This window comes from Balaenoptera ricei, chromosome 6, assembly GCF_028023285.1.
Source record: "Balaenoptera ricei isolate mBalRic1 chromosome 6, mBalRic1.hap2, whole genome shotgun sequence".
NCBI lineage: Eukaryota > Metazoa > Chordata > Mammalia > Artiodactyla > Balaenopteridae > Balaenoptera > Balaenoptera ricei.
Genome location: NC_082644.1, coordinates 87336751 through 87355762, shown reverse-complemented (window position 1 = coordinate 87355762; position 19012 = coordinate 87336751). Strand labels below are relative to the sequence as shown.

At 33.0% G+C, this 19012-nt stretch overlaps 1 protein-coding gene across 3 annotated transcripts in view; it reads right to left on the bottom strand.

The window, feature by feature from the left end:
• ZCCHC7 (zinc finger CCHC-type containing 7) overlaps positions 1-19012 on the bottom strand; it is a 237655-nt gene that overhangs the window by 215854 nt on the left and 2789 nt on the right. For all 3 annotated transcript variants that reach the window (XM_059925087.1, XM_059925088.1, XM_059925086.1), the window contains exon 2: positions 16374-17004. In XM_059925087.1, the coding sequence (XP_059781070.1) occupies positions 16374-16983 (610 nt within the window). In that variant the 5' untranslated portion in view covers positions 16984-17004. The remainder of the gene's footprint in view (positions 1-16373; positions 17005-19012) is intronic.

The window sequence follows — 19012 nt, the reverse complement described above, 5'->3', positions numbered from 1 at the left end:
ACTTGGCATTTTTACTTATTTATAATAGCATAAAGAATCAACTTCCAGGCTGCTTCCCTTCAAATTAAGGCCTGTTTACACCTGACAATTATCTTTATTCTAGAATTCTTATGTTCTGTTTTTAATAGCTCAATCTATGTTTCCAATCTAGAAATTATAAGGGTTTTTTAATTTGGAAGGGTTTTTTTTGGCGGGTGTGCCTCCCAAACAACAATTACATACTCACAGCAAACGGAACGTATTTTTAGACATATGTATTAAGAACCAAAGCAAACTTTTAAAAATATAAAAGTATTATTTGATGTAACAAAGAGAGTCTATTTTTAAAACTAAAGAAAAGTACAACAGGAAAAGAAAAATTTTTAACAATTTACTTAACTTCACCATCTTCCATGCCCATTTTCAACGTGGTCCATTTTTTAATCAAGGTCTACGTATCTGAAAAGTTGACTACTTATTAAAATGCTCAATGAATTTAAAAGTACTGCTATAAAACTTTTCTTTATTCCATTCAGCCCCTTAACTAATCAAACAATGAAACAAATATTACAAGACGAAGGCTGACAAAAAATCATAATGAACCTCTCAGATGAGAAACTAATTGGTACTAAGTACACAATGGCTTACATTTAATCCTGTTAATAACCACACAAAAAAAGAAATAAAAGACTCACTTTTCAGTCATCTCTCTGGACCACTGGGCTAAAATAACAGCATGACTAAATCTGACATTGACCCCGTGGCCCTGCTAGGAGTTAAAAGAATTCCTTTGAGTCTTCTGAGGCCTGTTTTCAACTGCTCCAGAAGGGGAGGGCTAGTCACACACACTTGTTAGCCTTCTTTACAGTAACAGGTCAAATTAGAAATGGTCATATACACTGTAATATACACTAGCTCTTACTTTAGATGTGAAGTCTGTACCTTACAACACCACCACAAAAAGAACAATAAAATAGTAATAGCTGGCTGATAAGATGTCATAGATGGATAAAATGTAATAGAAACGGTGAAAATGTATCCAAGCGATAACATTTTACTGGAAATAAATTTTTAAAACAAATAATCACAATATGTCTAAATTAAGAAGACTGAGACAAGCACCAAGATGAATCACTAAGCTTTAAACAAGAAAAAAACATTTATAAATTTTCTAGCTTTATCACAAAACAGTTTTCAGCGAGCCTACTGAATTAAAATACACCTAAGTTTTGTAGGTTTTTGTAACATGAACCCACGAATAACATCCAATGTCAAAATGATATGAATTTGCCTGAAAGCAGTTTACTTTTCCCCTTTCATCCTTTTCAAAACAGTTTATGACTTCCAACAAAGATATTAGCATCTCATACCTTCCTCTCTAACTAGTGATTTAAAGTAATTATGGATATGGATTTACTATATTTGAAAAGATTTCTCTAGTTCTAACAGTAATATTTTTAAATTAAGTATATTTTCTTAGATTAAATAAGATCCCAGGCTTTATTCCTATTTCACAAAGTCTAGTCACTTAAAATCTAAATAAACCAACCACTAGCATATTTTACATATTTGCCTGAAGTTTTTGCAATTTAAAAAAAAGTATGACTGCCAATATTTAATATTAAAAGGTTTAAATTTCCCATATGCTGAAAGCCAATAGATGTCCATATAATACTAAGAAAAAAATTACTACACACCAAGACATATTTTGTCTCTATGGCAAAATATAAAAATTAATTTCACATAGTTCAGTTTCTGTACTCTTATAGACCTTTTATAATCTTAGCTTATCATATTAATAAAATCAAACAAATACTATAGTCAAAGAACTGTTACTTAACTGAACACAGTAACTTAATTGAACATTAGCAATTAGCCTCAAGGCATTTTTGATTAATTTTGTAAGCCTTAAATTTAGGATAAAGACCAGAGTTAAAATTGCAATACTTATCACAATCGTACTTTGTGAAATATGTCAAAGTTTATGTGAACTCTTAGAAAAAGAGTTAAGTACTCTGTTTTGAAAATCTATAATGGCAGATAATCTCCACCTGTCAGGTGGCAACATTTTGGGAAGGAGGTTTTCTTTCCCCCCAGTTCTTATTCTGTTCTCACCCCCTATCTTCTCCCATATACATAATATTATTTTTCAGGAAATACCAACAATCAACTAGAACACTAAAATATTAAAAACAACCTCAAACTCACCAACCTATAAGAGAACTGCAAAATATTTCACAAACAACCCCTATTTTAAGCCCAAACTCAAGAGCCCACTTTTCTAAACAGAAAACTCTGAACAGTTTCCATAAGGCACAATGTAATTTTACCCTAACTGGCTTACCTTCACAGCATTTTCTGGCCTAAAAAATATCAAGAATAAAAGTATTTCCATTATACTTTAATAGTTACTATACATGTTTAGCCATTCAGTTTTAAAAGAATCTTTCACCCACTGCCAAAAGAAAAAGGAGAGGGAGAACAAAAAAGAAATCCTACAAAACAAGAGTTTCAAATAAAGACTGGAAAAGGCACCAGGCAATCATGACCTTTAAAAAAAAAAAGTTGTCTGACAATTGTCTGTGAAGTTTTTTAATAGCATGAAAGCATTTCACCAGTTTGTTCTTTCTTTAATAAATTTCAAGTTCGGCTCTATAGTGCTCTCCTATGAAAAGCCACACACAAGAAAGTCTATGCATGAGCTTTAAGAACTAATAACATTTTACATGAACATTTGCTGGTAAAACGTGTTAACAGAAGAATTTTGTGTTATTTTAAAAGCTGCATACTTTCACAATTGGATCACTTTTCATCTCACAGATTATACGCTGATTTGATGGAAATACTAGAAACAAATACATTTTACAAGCTATTTGTTTTTCTCAGTAATCACATATGAATATCAAGTACAAACTTATAAAATACCTTTTAAACTACTAGTCAGAACTAGGGAGAATAATTTTACAAACTTATGAAGCCTCTAACTATGGTTAAAGAGCAGAAATTCAAAAGATTATCTTAATTGCCATGAACAAACAATAAATAATTAGACTATCAGTATACATTTTCTTCTTAGTTTGAAACTCTCACTGTTTTTCAAAAGAAATTGCTTCTTGAGGAGTCATTTGGTAGAAATCAAAATGTGAAAGACAGTAACTAGAAAATAATAGTTAAAAGAAACAAAATTTCAATAATGCTCTTTTTTTCTCGGTAACAGCAAATTCTATAAATCAGTTTCATATGCTAGGAGCACTAAAATTCACAAGAAAAAATAATTAGCAGACACAGAAAGAAAACTTGCCCTCACCCCAATTCCCAAAGTACTTAACAGACAACCAGAAAGAGAATTTTAGATATTTCACTGCCATGGTATATAATCAATTAAAAAAACAAAAACCCCTAAAATTATGCATATCAAAATTAATCTTTTTTCATCCTTTTTATCAAATTAGAAAGTTCTCCTAGCCGATTAGTTAACAGTATATCATAACAACATTTTTATGGTATATTGGGAAATTATTACAATTTCTTAAATGCTAAAATGGATCTTTTTATTATTGTATATTAATTTAATAAATACAAAATCCAGTTAAATAATGCTACTGTGTGATGGCACCCTCACAAATGTAAAACAGAAGTAGCTTTGACCACATTAATTTGATATTTTAAAGTCTTCAGATACTAATGAAAAAATATTTGGGGGAGATGTTAAGACTAGAGGCCTCTACTTTTCCCTTACATTAGTACTGAATTACCCAATATTTAAATTGCCACAGCACTTCTCCAAGGACTTAACATTCAGCAGCATAAAGTTGTTTCATAAAACAAAATTCTTCATATTTGAAAAATAAGCATGTTTTGCAGGAAAAAGCAAACTTTTAAATCTGGTCAAGTTAAAAATGTCTGTTTCCAGTCAAATGTATATTCATATGTCTATTTGAATATATACACACCATCGACAACAAAAACTGAATGAAAAAAGAAATCACATAACAGATTACAACTGATTTCCTATGAATAACTTTTGAATATACAATAATATTTAAATTAAGAATTTTTAACAGTACTATATACTGCTAATTAGTATTTTTAGGATTTACTTAGTTCAACTATAACATAACATTTTTATTCCAACAGTAGAGCAACCATGAACAGAAAATTTCGGGATTAATAATTTTCTATCAATTTCATGCATAAAGCTAACATATCTTTTGAGCTTCTCAATGGCTCAAAAATTAAATTGCTACTGTTATTAAGAAAACAAAACCAAGAACAAAATTAGTTTTTCCCTGCTACTCCCCATGGATCTAAGTCCACACAATAATTCTTCCCAATCTGCAAAACAAAACAAAACAACACACAAATCGATAGGCTAAGGAAGAAAGATCAAAACAAAGAAACAAGTAAAAAAAAAAAAAAAAAAAAAAAAAATCCTCTTTCCCTTTAGCAATCAACAAAATAACAAAAAAGAAAAAGTGGAAAAGTCACCCAGAATATATGACCATGTAAGCATGGGCACTCTTGCAGAAAACCAAGTCTGCAACCCAAAGCCATGGGAAATTTAAATTAGAGCAAACGGCCACAATAGGCAGGGAAATCTGTATAGATAAAAAGGGACTGCTGAGGTTGCAGGTATACTACTAAAGATCTTTTGAGATTAGTTTTATTAACTTTAAAAAATAATAAACAATAACTGTATCTACATCATACATAAAGAAAATTAAGTTTTTTCCCCTTAAATCAAAATATACATATGTATGTGATATAGCTAAAGGAAGGAAAAGGATCCCCACTGCTAAATACTGAGAATCACCAAATCAGAAATTTGTTTTACAACTCTATCTCCTTCTATACTTAAATAATGTTAAAAGCAATTGAAAATTTTAATGAAAGGAAGAAAAGTCAGAGATGAGACCCTTCGCTGCTGATGTTAAGTGGTAGCACAATCACACAGCTGAACACAACTCCTCTTTGACTATCCATAAAGAACTATATACCAAAGTTAGTTTAACTAACCAAAAGTTGAAAATTAGATGATCTGTGGTACAACCATTACATTTCATCTGTTAAATCTGATAATAAAGGAAATTTCCCAAACTAGAACATCTCAAACAGAAGAATAAAGGGACTTATACAACAACCAAAGCAGTCACAGTCTTAAGTACCAATACAAATATTCCACAACTTAAGACCTGATGGATTTTTTACCAGTAACTCACCTATCTAGAACATTTAGGTTGAATATTATGTTTTTAGGGAAGTATTTCATACACATAAAAACCAATCATACTAGATTCAAATAAGAATACATTTATAGCAATACATAAAAGTTATATTTATTCTCCCACAAAATTTATATAGTTTTTAAAGCAAACCCAAAAGGGGTGGACTAGATACAGGGTATTGAATGAAGAACAAAATACTAATTATATGGGAGTGAGGTGATTTTTCAACAATGAAATTTTATTGACAATTAAAATCCTCCTTAAAAGTAGAAAGTAATGCTATTTCTAAATAAAACCACTGACAAAGTTCATTTTTGTTTAAATCAGACCATCTAACAATAAAAAATGGCTAGTGCAATACAAGGAGTTACAAGATTGATATGGTTGCACACCTTTTCTTTAAATAAAACCTTTCTTCAGTTAAATTTGCGAATTTATATCCTGAATTCCTCTCACCTGACTTTTCAAAGCCTAATTTTTGACTTACTTTAACAATCTTATTTATCAGCCAAAACCAGTCTGTTTCCTACATCTTTAGAGTTTCTCATTAACTAAAAATATAGAAAGAGTATTGAAAAGTCTTCTAGAAATTGGGGCTTTCCCTCCCTAGAGTAGATAATTCTGTAACAGGCGCTAGTTACAAAGCAAAATCAGAAGTGACCTACGCACTTTAAGGGATTCCCAACAAAACAGTTTCTCTCAATGAGTAGCTCTAAACAGCATTCTTTCATCTTGAGGTAATTATAAGTTGACTATATATTTAGGCAAAAGCAGAAGGGAAGAGTAAAAATTTTTTTCTCATTATAGAATTATGCTGTGTTCCCTTAAAATGTATTTGCAAAAGATGGGGAGAGCAGATGCTCTCAAGTCCACCGTTAACTAATTTTCAAAACTATAACAAAACTATGAAATTCTAATGTAAAAATGTCATAGAAATAAAAGGTACACACATCAGACAAGATCCACTTTTAAATAACCCATTATTAGACTGCCTTTATATTTGAATCCAAATATGTATTACAAAAATAATTTTTATCCCCAGAATTACATCTCTATCCAGAGCTAATGCTGTTAGATCAAGATTCAAAAACTAAAAAACAAGTCACATCTATTCTTGTAGATTTTCTTAAGTGTATCTGTATAATTTAAAAAGAAAATGTGACCTTACACATGGTGGATGCTCAATTAAAATATTCATTTCCTTATTATCAGCAGAATCAAAAACAATCTGGCAAGTAACTCAAAATGCCAAAAACTTAACCATGACAATAACTTTAATTTATAACAAAACACTTAAGAGATTAAAAACTTCTGGCTAAAAAACTTCCAATAAGTCAACACTTTTACTTGTGTTAACAACCAAGAGGAAATTAGCAAGAGATTAGTAAATTACCCTGAAATTAAATACAAATTTAGCAAAGTCTTAAAAACAGGATCAACTTAAGAGTCATGAATTTTCTGAGTAGCCTTTACTCTTACAAGGGGAGAAAAAGTAAATGTTCTCATTTCTGTACTTCTTTTGAAAAATGTTTGACAGTCTAATTGTATATAGTTCATATCAAATTCTACCTTCTGACCATACTATCTATAAATTATACTTATCTTCTTAAACAAGTGATCTCTATATACAATATTTTTATAGCAAACAGCTATAAGAATTTTATATTTAAACACTCTTTACCCAGACATCAGGATTCAACTTCCTATGACAATTAGATAAGAATGAAAATCTTGCCATCTTATTTTATGCTTCTCCATTTCAAAACCAAACAAAAAAAAAGGTAGACCTGAAGATGACTAATATTTTAATGGTAACAAAACTAAGTCATTAGTTCAATAAACATGCTATTTTCTTATAGCATGCTATTACCTTACATGCAGTTTCCAACAAATTTAGTATATCTTATATGAAAATCAAATCAGTTTCTAAGAGAAACGTCAAAAAAAAAAGAGTAAAATTTAATTCTCTCCCTAGGTACTTATTACTGTTGAAAAGAAAAGCTACTGTAAATGAATTTAGGCTAAAAGTCTTAAGTTGACTTTGGAAGAATGCATAGCTAAGTTGCTGATCAACAATGAAATCACAAAAATTAGCGACATACAATACCAACATTCCAAAATGTTATTAAAATCCAACCCAAAGCTGCCTTTGCATTTCTGGGATTTCTAATGAGATTTTCAGTCTGCTGAACAATGGCAATAAAAGGCTTTCAAACTTCACTCCATTCACAAGTAAAGTTGAAATTGAACATTTTTATTTCTTCTCTCCCTATGACAACTTCACCATGGAACAGTGAATAACACAGCTCAAGTCATTATGCTAATTAGAAATTAAATAAAAAGATGCCCTCACAATAGTTAAGTGTAAGGTGACATGCTACAACTACAGACACAGTTCAAAAGCAGCTTTAGGAATTGTGTAGTGCATGCTTACAAAAGCTGAAAACATCAGGGAGGGAGCTCTTTGGTGCTCTCGGTTACCAGAACTCCAGCATGCGGCCACTTTTCAATTATAAGGCAGAAATTAAACTATACATCCATAAGAAGTATGTCAAACAGCAACCCACTCTTACGACCTATTAGGCCATAAGATCTCTCAAGAAATTATGACTTGGACTTCCCTGGTGGCGCAATGGTTAAGAATCAGCCTGCCAATGCAGGGGACACGGGTTCGAGCCCTGGTCGGGGAAGATCCCACATGCCGTGGAGCAACTAAGCCCGTGAGCCACAACTACTGAGCCTGCACTCTAGAGCCTACGTGCCTAGAGCCCGTGCTCTGCAACAAGAGAATCCACCACAATGAGAAGCTTGCGCACCACAACAAAGAGTAGCCCCCGCTCGCTGCAACTAGAGAAAGCCCGCGCGCAGCAACAAAGACCCAACGCAGCCAAAAATATATAAATTTATTAAAAAAAAAAAAAAAAGACCCTATGACTGACTGGTTATCTGATGAATGCAGAAAGGGGGCAAAAAATACCACCTTGAAGATTTGAAGAGCATTGAAAGGAAAGTTTAATTTATTTGTATTTCCAAACTAACAGAATGTGTTCCTTTTCTATGTTAAAAGATGGTAAAGAACACAAGCTATGACGAGCCAAAGTTATATTTCAAGACATGCTCTACTTTGAACAGCCTTGCATAAAACACACATTTTAAGCAGCCGGTCATGTCCTTTGACTAACATATAGCATCTGGTCCGTCTGAGAAAATTTTTCTATCTGCCATAAAGTTGCATGAAATATCCAATTTTTTAAAGGAAAAAAAAAAGGAGACATATGAGCAAGAAATAGGTGGAAAATATTGGAATAAAATAATAACCAAGAAATCTTCCAACAGCATATGCAGAACATAAATACCCTTTCTCATTTAGGCTGAGGTGGTTTCTGAAAGGACATGCTATTAAAATGTTTAATCATACCCAGCCACATATTAAGCCATTAATTAAACATTAATGGTATCATATAGTTTTAGGGTTTTCAGCTTTTATTCTTCCACCCTGCATTTAACCTGAACGTTAAATCCTATCCATTCTTCAAGACTGAGTTCAAAGGGTTACTTTTCAATTCACTCTTGTACTTTGCCTATCTGTAATAATCTTTTTTAAAAAGTCTATTACATTCATCTGGAAATGATTATGTATGTGCTGGGACATCTCCTGTATTTGTAGAAATGTATTTAACTCTGGTAATAGAGTGGACTTTCCATATTGTCATGCACTTTAAGGTTTCTAAAGGCAGGGACTACATAGCACTTCTTGAATCCCAACATCTTAACGGTATAGTGCCTGTACATTGTAAGCATCCAGTAAGTAATTGTTGGATTGATATTAAGACTTCAGATGATTAAGGTTTTAACTAGTACATCATAAAATGTCACCAAATCAAATAAAATTTATTCAAATAAAGTGCCATACTAGAGACATGCTGTTCAAAAGCAACTTGGGTTCACCAAAAAATCTGAGAACTTCTAATTTAAAAAAACCAAGTAGAAGCTATATGCCCATGCTTGCCACAGTTGACAGTGAACTTATCCTGTAGTTAGGAGTTTTGTCAAAATATTTTCCTATTACATTAATTTAGTCTATCCATTGTCTCATTTTAGCTTATAACCTTAATGAAATAAAATTTATTATTTTCCCAGTAAAAGAATTAAGTTACCCAAAGTCACAGGTAGTCAACTATGGAGCTGTAAAAGACCTAGTAGCCACCACTGAGAACCTATGTCCATTACCTCATTTCAGAAGTAAACTTTAAACTAAGACTTGAAGGATGAGTAGGTATCAGCCAGGCAAGGTAGAAACTGATCCAGGCATATATAAAGACCCAGATCAAATAAAATATGACGTATTTGAAAAACTGAAATTCAAGTAGGTAATCCAGTCTACTCAAATTTTAATTAGTTATCAAGTCTTGGTTGAGTGCCTTATAAATACCAGGGATTCAGCAATTGCCTCTAGATGAGTTCTTCAACTTCTGAAAATGTATCCAAAACTTTTATGTGCCTATTTTTTAGGGGTGAAAGTGACTTGACACAAAAACAGTTAAAAGACTTACTGCACTAAGTCGTTAAAAGCCATAATTATACTTCAATTTCAATCAATTACTTCATGATTTTACTTTACTAAAGCCATAATTTCACTTCAACCTCATGTAGTACCATGTAAAGAGCACTATTCTATACGGAAAGGTAGAATTTCAATTAAATTCACCCAAGATTTGCTAGGTACCCACTAGGTGCCAAATGCTGACAAACTATTATAAAAGAACGATGTATCCAACTGTACATACTGAAGGAGTTCTACATTAATGTAAAGTTCTACACCATTAACAGTCACATACACTAGGAACTAACAGGTTTCTTCCACTTTTAAAAATGTTGAACTCTTCATTCTTTAAAAGGTATTTTCCTTTTAAAATCTGAACCTATTTAATTTTTTGCTAAATCTAAATCTTTCAAAATTACTAAATGAGAAAGAAACGGTAAGACCAGGAGTATAAGTATAGGTATAAAGCATGCTTCTGAAAGTGGACTTAGACTATAATACATTTATTTAAAATACATTTTAAAACTGTAACAATTATATTATTCATCAACTATTTAAAATTACTATTCATTCACTTCCAAAAAGTATTTGTTACATGCCTAATGTGTCCAGCTCAGATTAGTGTAGAAGACACAAAAATAGTCCATAGTCGTAGAAATGAGAAATATCTTTAGGTACTATTATGGACTGATCTCCAGGATATACTGTTAAGAGAAAAAAAACAATGTAGAGCAAAGTGTAGATCATATGCTACTGTTTACTTCAAGAAGGGGGAGGGAGGATATGAAGATATATACATATTTGCTTATATTTTTTTTAATGTAAGGACAAACTATCAATTTTCTCTTAACAGTTACCCCTAAGAGGAAGGGTGGGAACAGAATGAAGACTGGACAGAAGGTAGACATCTCTGAATATTTTTTACCTTGTCTTATTGATTTGAATTTGGAACGTTCTAAATATTTTACATAATTATGAAACAAACTGAATTCTTAAAAGGTAATACTAAATATTAACATATGAAAAGCAAAATGAAACAAATGAACCTATCTATGTGTCTAGTTAATAGCACAATCACAGGGATAGAAACCTGAATTTAATTAAGCTTCTAGATCTAACGACCAATTCATAGGAAACACAGGGGACAGTGGAGTATGTTAAACAATATCACAAAATTCAAACTCAGGGAATTCTAGAGGATAAACAATCCAGTTAGTATAACAATTAATTTATAAGGAAGAAAAAAAACACATAGAAGAAAGAGATAAAGGAGGAACCTAAGATTAAAGGACACAAGTTACCACCCAACTACAATAAATAGATCTGATTCAAATAAACTGTAGGAAAAAAAATTAAGAGCCCATCAGGGAAATCTGAAGCCTGAAAACTGAAGGCTGGTTATTTAATGATAAAAGAATTATTGGTAATTTGTTTAGGTGTGATAATAATATGATTGTTTCTTAAAAAGAAAACTTATCTTTTAGAAATACATATTGAAATGTATATATGTATGTATATGTATGTAAATAAATGAATGAAATGATATGATGACTGTGATTTGCTTCAAAATAATACAGGGACATGGAGTTACATATGAGAAAAGATTGGTCATAAGTTGATCATTGTTGAAGCTGGTTTATGGAACAGTGAGACCATTACGACATTCCAGTTTTGTATACTTTAAAATTTCCATACTTAAAAATTAACGAAGATTTAACAATTACTCCTAGAGCTAATAATATCCCTTCCCTCTACAGGAAAATAAGTTGGTGATTATTCATGTATAACTCCTATAGCACTTATTCCCATCATTTGGCTGTCATATACAATAATCCTTCCCAAACTAGAGATCTCCCTGACAAATTAAAAAACATGCTGATTTCCTTTGTTGCATCTTGTCTTCAACCAAGAAATCTGTCTTTCTAATAAAGGAGAATTGCAAGCCACTCCTACTGGGGATAATAAACTAAAGAAAGTAAAGAGTGAGAATTTTAAAAGGAAGACAAATGACAGAGCAGGTATCATTTACATAAAGAAGCGTCAGGAAAGAGTAAAGAAAGTGAAGCAAATGAAGTTTGTTTCTAGACTTTAGAAATAAACTCCTACACCCATCAGTAGCGAGGGCTGAGAGTCATATGTAACAGGTACTGAAGGCCTGTGTTTTGGCATGGATTTATTATAAGCAGAGCCCTCATCATAAAGCTGTATATACTGAGGAAAGCTAGGCTGAGCACACTACCTGAGTGCTACATCACCAAGGCCTCCATGGAACCCAAGGAAGCTAATCGACAGCTTCAGATCATAAAATCAGAAAAGTATTTAACATTTAGAGGAAGAAAAAAAGAGGGAAAAAATGTCTCCTGGTTGTATATTATCTGCCTGATTGTGTATTCTAATTGTGTATTAAAGCAAAACAAACGTTTAGGCATCTCACTGAAACTGAAGTAGTGCAAAAGAGCCTCACATTTCCACAGAGCAAGAGTGGTGCTGCACTCATTACTACAAATTTAACAATGGAAAATATGGATGTACTTACATAGTCCTTCAGACTTTTCATGTACTACCTCAAATTCACTAATCCTATTTTTTAAAAAGTTTTAAGTTTTCAACCACATCTACCCCCAGGATTTTGAGAGACTTAACTCCAATGGTTAAGAAGAGACTTCCATAAATTACTTAAGCTTCTTATTATATTTTGTCTCTTCAATGAAACACCAAGCCACTTAAGGCTAAAACTACATCTTTTACCACTTTAAATCCCCTCTATGTATTCTACATAGAGTAGATGCTCAATAAGTGTTTGATCATTTAGCAATTAATGAAAAACAAAGTAATATATATGGCAAAGAATTACTCTAAATAGTATTAAGAAGGCTTCTGAGGAAAAGACCTGTCCTCAAGGAGTTACTAATCTCTTCTCTTATATTATATTGATATTTCAAATATGCCACAGTTTGGGGGGTTTGCGGAGGAGGGGGAGCAGTACACAAAATCATTATTGTTGCTGTTTAACAATCATCATCATTTCAAAAGTATGCCAGAATTTCCACAAACTTCCACTGATATGAAAAAATATTTTCTCTAAAGACTATCATACAAACTGAACCAGATCTACCCCCAGGTCTATTTATGAATGGGATAATAATGATTAGAAAGTAACAACACACTCAAATAGGCATCAGTACTGAATATATTGCCTATTAACTAGAAAAAAATAGGATTATGGCATTAGTAGATCAAGGAGCACAGAGTAGGGATAAATTTCAATATGGATAGTAGGAACATACACTTACTGTTTGGAATCAAGAATTACTTGGAATTACTTAGGTCTTAAATAAATATTTTTACCAATGTTGCTAAGAAATAACAAAGAGTCTACCAGTAAATCAAATAGAAATGTGCAACATGACAAGTAATCATAAAAACCACTGCAGTTAATTGGAACCCTCATACATTACTGATGCGGATGTATAATGGTGCAGCCACTGTGGAAAAGTTTGGCAGTTCCTCAAAAAGTGAAACAGATAAATGCCAGTAATCTTATTCCTAGTTTATACCAAAAAAACACCCAAAACAGGTATTCAAGTAAATACTTGTACATGAATGTCCAGAGTAGCACTATTCACAACAGCCAAAAGGTAGAAACACAAATGTCCATCAACAGATAAATGGATAAACAAAATGCAGGTATACAATAGAATATTATTCAGCCTTAAAAGAGGAATGAAGTACTGATACGTGCTACAATATGCGTAAGTCTCCAAAACATTATGCTAAGTGAAAGAAGCCAGACACAAAAGGTCACATACTGGATGATTCTATTTACACGAAATATCCAGAATAGGTAAATCCATAGACAGAAAGCAGACTTGTGCTTGTCAGAGTCTGGGGCAGGAGGTTATGAGGAGTGACTGTTCAATCGGTGCAGGGTTTCTTTTGGATGTGGTGAAAACATTTTGGCATTTCCCTTGGATGTGGTGAAAATGTTTTGGAACTAGATATAGGTAATGGTTCTACAACATTGTGAATGTACTAAATGCCTTCAAATTGAACCTTTAAAATGGTTAATTCTGTGTTAATTTCACCTCAATAAAAAATAAACAAATACCATAAACACAAGTTATCCCCCCAAAATACAGTTCAAGAACAGCCATGCTTCTTATTGTCTATAACATAAAATACAAAAATTGTTTTCCAGAGATTTCTCTATATACCTGATTACCAACTTTTTCTTCATTCCTAAAAGCCATACCTAAGTCCATCATTCCCTTTCCTCTAGAATCCTCATCTCCATATGGCTCAGCTACCCTTAACCCCATCCTCACCACCCCTCATCAATCCCTTTCATTTTGCCCTGAGAAACCCTAGTTACATTATGAGCCACCATCCAGTTAACCTGCTCCTCTTTCTGTGGAAAGATAAGCCTTCTTTTCAATTTATCAAGATTTTCAGTATGTAAATGTGAAATAACAATAAGATACCCAAATGGAAATATTTGACACAGTGGACATACAGAACTTGAATTAAAGAAAAGTGGCTGATCATCATGAACACATTAGTATTTGATGAAACTAGGTGTCATGTTACAGGAAGGCAATTTAGAGAAGGAATAGGCTAAATGATTGTTCTGACGTTCTGTAATGTTTTGCCTAACCCTGGATCTTTTGGTTTCTGTCACCCTGCCCCAGGTATTACTGGAAAAAGTTATGAAATCCTTCAGAGTGAGTTCATTAAAAGTTCACATTGTTTCCATTTTGATTGAATACTACTTTTAAGCAAGGCTTTTATTCTCTTATTGTTGATTTGTTAGCACAATGATTTCCAACCTATGAGCTTCAGACTCCTGGGAGCTGGAGAATTAGTTATCACAATGGGTAGCCAGAGGCATGCTTTATATAAGGCCATATATGTTGCAGACAGGCCTTATACAATATTTTTCAAATGTGTAGACAATGTTGTGGTTAATAAAATACAAAGTCATGTATGAATGTACTGAATAGCTTTTTGCTAACATGCATTTTCTCAATTAACAAATACTAAAAATGTAACTATAGTTATGTGGGGCAGGGGGGTCCACAAATTTTTTTGAAGTTAAAGAAGTTGTCATCTTCAACATATTGGGATCCACTGCCTAACAGTATTCCCCATAGCACCTAAACATCTTTCCCATACTGTAAGCCTCTAAATATCCCCTGTCCAATTCCAGACCCACTTCCACTTTCATTTTCCCAAGAAAATCAAACACATCCTCATATATTCCCTCATCTACCTCAATCCATCTGAATTTATTCTTTCTTCTCCACCTCTATAAATATTTGGTAATTTAGCAATTAAATGTCTCTTCCCTTTTAAGACTAATTCAGACAATATACCTGAGCCCATCTCTTATTTGCCTCCCTTACCCCAATCCACCAAACATGTTTAATCTCTCTTTCAAGAGATTTTCCCCTTCCACCTAAAAACATTATCAACTCTCTTATTCTGACAAAACTTTACTTGATTCTGCTCTATGTTCTAGCTACTATTCTATTTCTTTTCTTCCTTTTGGTGTCAAATTCTCAGAGCTGGTCTACTACAGCCTGAGCCAGACACCTGTTTTGTAAATAAGATTCTGTTGAAATAGCCATCTCATTTTTTCAGATATCATGGCTGCTTTCCTACAACAAGGGCAAAGTTAAGTAGTTAGGCGATCCTATGCCTTGGAAACCTAAAATATTTCCTACCTGGCTCTTTAAAAAAAAAAGTTTGTCAATCTCTGGGGCTCCAAAGCATGATCTATATTCAATATCATCATTTTCTTTTGAGGACAAGTGGGTGCCATTAAAGGTTTTGGAGCAGCAGTAAAGTACTGAGTAAAGGGCATTTCAAGACTACCAATTTAACAACAGCATACAGGGAAGATATAAAAGATCATTTAGGAAAATATTGCAAGAGACTACACATTAAGCATAAAGGGAGAAAAATGAAAGGGACTTTTTAAAAGGATAAGCATCAATACTTGATGACTACATGTGACAGAGACAAAACTAACACCAAAATTTCAATTCTCGATTATGTGGCTCTCAAGAATTTGCATTCTCTCCTACAGTCTACTGTAGACTTACAGCTCTTCATAGTTTCCTACATTACTGATTATGGAGTTTCTAAAAATCTTAATACTAATTCCATATCTTCTGTATACCAGGCATTCCCCATGCTTGCTATATGGCTACCTCCTGGGTAAGCAAATCACTTAGGAAGAGGCAGAACCAACAGAGGATGGCCAAATAAGAGCATAGGGCCAATGTCAGCTGGATGGAGTACTCACCTGTGGTACCAAGCAGAGAGAGAGGGGAACTAAGATTTCAGGTCCAGAACTGGCTCTAGCCAAACAGGAAGAAGCAGTTATGAATTTGCTTATAGCAGAAGCAGAGTGTCTTTGATATCCTGACATACTTTTCTGATGTTCAGACAGACCACCATTAAAGTGGCCATTGGTAAAAGAGTCTCATGAAAAACAAGCCAAAAAACAAGACCAAAAGGTGAGGAATTAAATGGAGCAGACCCTAATGGTCTTTTGTTTAGGAAAAGCAGTCTTCCTTATTAAAGATGATACTACTTTTCTTAATGGCCAATATGATACTAACCTTCATTAACAGACTTTTCACACCCCACAAGATTGAGAAGGATATCGTCATCTTTATCATCAACTTCACATCCCAGCAGCATCCAGCTTTCCACATTATCGCTTTCTGAAATGGTGCTCTCTTCCTCTTCACTTGAACTGACCTCTATAATCATGACCTCTTGGATTGTACCTGATCTCTCTCCAGGTTTAGTCTTCTCAATATCCCTCTTGCATTTCTTATCTGCCAACTCATTAGAATGAAGAAAAGCAGGAGGACCTTGGGTCTTTTCTTCTGCATGGACTCTAAAATTCTTTCTTTTACATTTATAAATACTATCTTCATCAGACAGTGTGATGACCTCTGACCCATCTGATAGCTGGATGACCTCACTATCTGAAAGGATAATTAAGTTCTTCTGATTTGGTTTACTACTGAATGATTCAGAATTCCCAGAGTTCTTCTCTTCATGTTCTTCCTCTTTGATGACATTATCAAGATCTTGGGCATAATGAACTTGGCTGTAGAGCTGAAATTCCACCTCACTATCAACACTCAGTTCACTAGATGACTCTTCACGATAAAGGTCATCTTCATATGCTTCTATGGTCTCATAACCACCAAACATCATGGAAAGTCAGCAACCTTGATGCTGTAAAAGAGAAAGTCATAGAAAGAATATATTTTAACAGCTCAGATCATGCCTGTTTACTGCATAATGATATCACCTCTTACAGCTAACTTCTGTGAAAGCCATCATTTTTCTCAATGACATATTAAAATAACTTTTTCTTTTAGAGTAGTACCATTTTTCAAGATTTTCTAAATTCTCTCATGACCCACTCTAATAATGCCCAGCCCCTCCCAAATGAAAATTACCGCCAACAAACTGAGTTATAGTTATTAATGGAAATGTTATATTTCACAAGTATGTCAGAAAGGAAAAACAGGTTGAGATCCACTGTTTCAGACACCAATCACTTTTTCTCCACAATGTTAAAAATCACAAGAATATTTTAGGTCATTCTCACTACTATTCCATCCATTCTTCATCTTTTCCCTGGTTCTGGTTCTGTATCTCATCTTTTCTGGTATACATTCTCACACAGGAATATTACTTCAATTATGACTAAAATCCACAAAAGGACATAATTATCATATTTACTGTTTTGGTGCATATTTGTCTTCTCAATTAAAAAATTAATCTCCAGGCCTTCTGATCTTTGACCAAAAGAATATATAAAAATAGCTGATAAACCTAGTTTATTTCTGTGCTACCTATAAAGATATGTATGAAATACAAACTAACTAAAGACCTAAAATAGAGGTAAAACTCAGCTTTAGGAGCACTTTACTCTCCTACTGTGAGCATAGTAAATCCTGCTCATCCTTCAACTCTGTTTAAATATCACTTCCTCCAGGAGGCTTTCCTTGACCCACCAGACTAAACTGTCGACCCTTTATAGGTTTCCACAGCACTTTACATTTCAAAACATTCACATTTCTAATTACTAGTGCAATGTAAATCTCCCACAAGCACAAATCACATACCCCAGGAAGGCAGGAACTATATGCGCTTTGTTAAACAATGGATCCCCAAAACCAAGCAGAGTAACTGGCATTTAGCAAGACCTCTATAAAGGTCTGCTGAACTAACAAATGAATAAATAAATGAATAATATCATCAGGTATTTGTTCTAAAGCCCTAATAAATCTAATATGTGTCTAAAATATGAAAATTATGATGAGATGAATTTCGTAGTTGTCTCCAACTATTTCAAAGATTCTCATATCATCAACCAAAAATCTACACAGATGTTTCAATTAGGTACTAATGGAACACTGATCAAAATGAGTGCTGGAAAAAACCTCATTTTTGTTAAAAAAAAATCAGGCACAGTATAGACTACAATTAAAAATGACAGTTTATTCTTTCTACTCTACTTTTAGCTATACAGATACAATTTAGAAAGACTAGTTGTTTTCTTAGTTTATCAATTCTCTGCCCAAAATGGCAGGGTACTTTTGGTGATACCACCTGCTGACTCCAAAAATCAAACGAACAAGGGCCAAAAATGTACTACACTCATGCTGGAGTTTCTTGTTTTACAGAAATAAAGAAACCAACTTTTGTTGTACATCTTAAACTTATACAATGTTATATGTCAATTATATCTCAATAAAGCTGGGGGGAAAAGATGATTAAAAGTTCTGAGTTAACAATATTGTATATTTGAAATCTGCTAAGAGAGTAAATCTTAAATGTTCTAACCACACACAAAAAAGGTTAATACGTGAGGTGATGGATGTGTTAACTAACCTTAATGTGTTAATCATTTCACAATATATACATATATCAAATCATCATGTTGTACACCTTAAAATCAATGTTATTTGTCAATTATATCTCAATAAAGCTGGGGGGGAAACCCAACTTTTAATGCCTTTTTTTCCTTCTAAAAGGTACAATATACCTGTTCCCTTCTTGCACTGTCCTTCAGGTTACTATGCTGTTGTCATACAAGTTGAATGTGGCTGTCTGAAAAATAATGCTCATAGCATTTATCAGTTTATATTGAAATGTTAGCCTCAGAGCAATACAAATAAAAGATGAATCCTTTCCTTTTTATTTAATAGGTAAACTAATTCTAAAAGAAGTC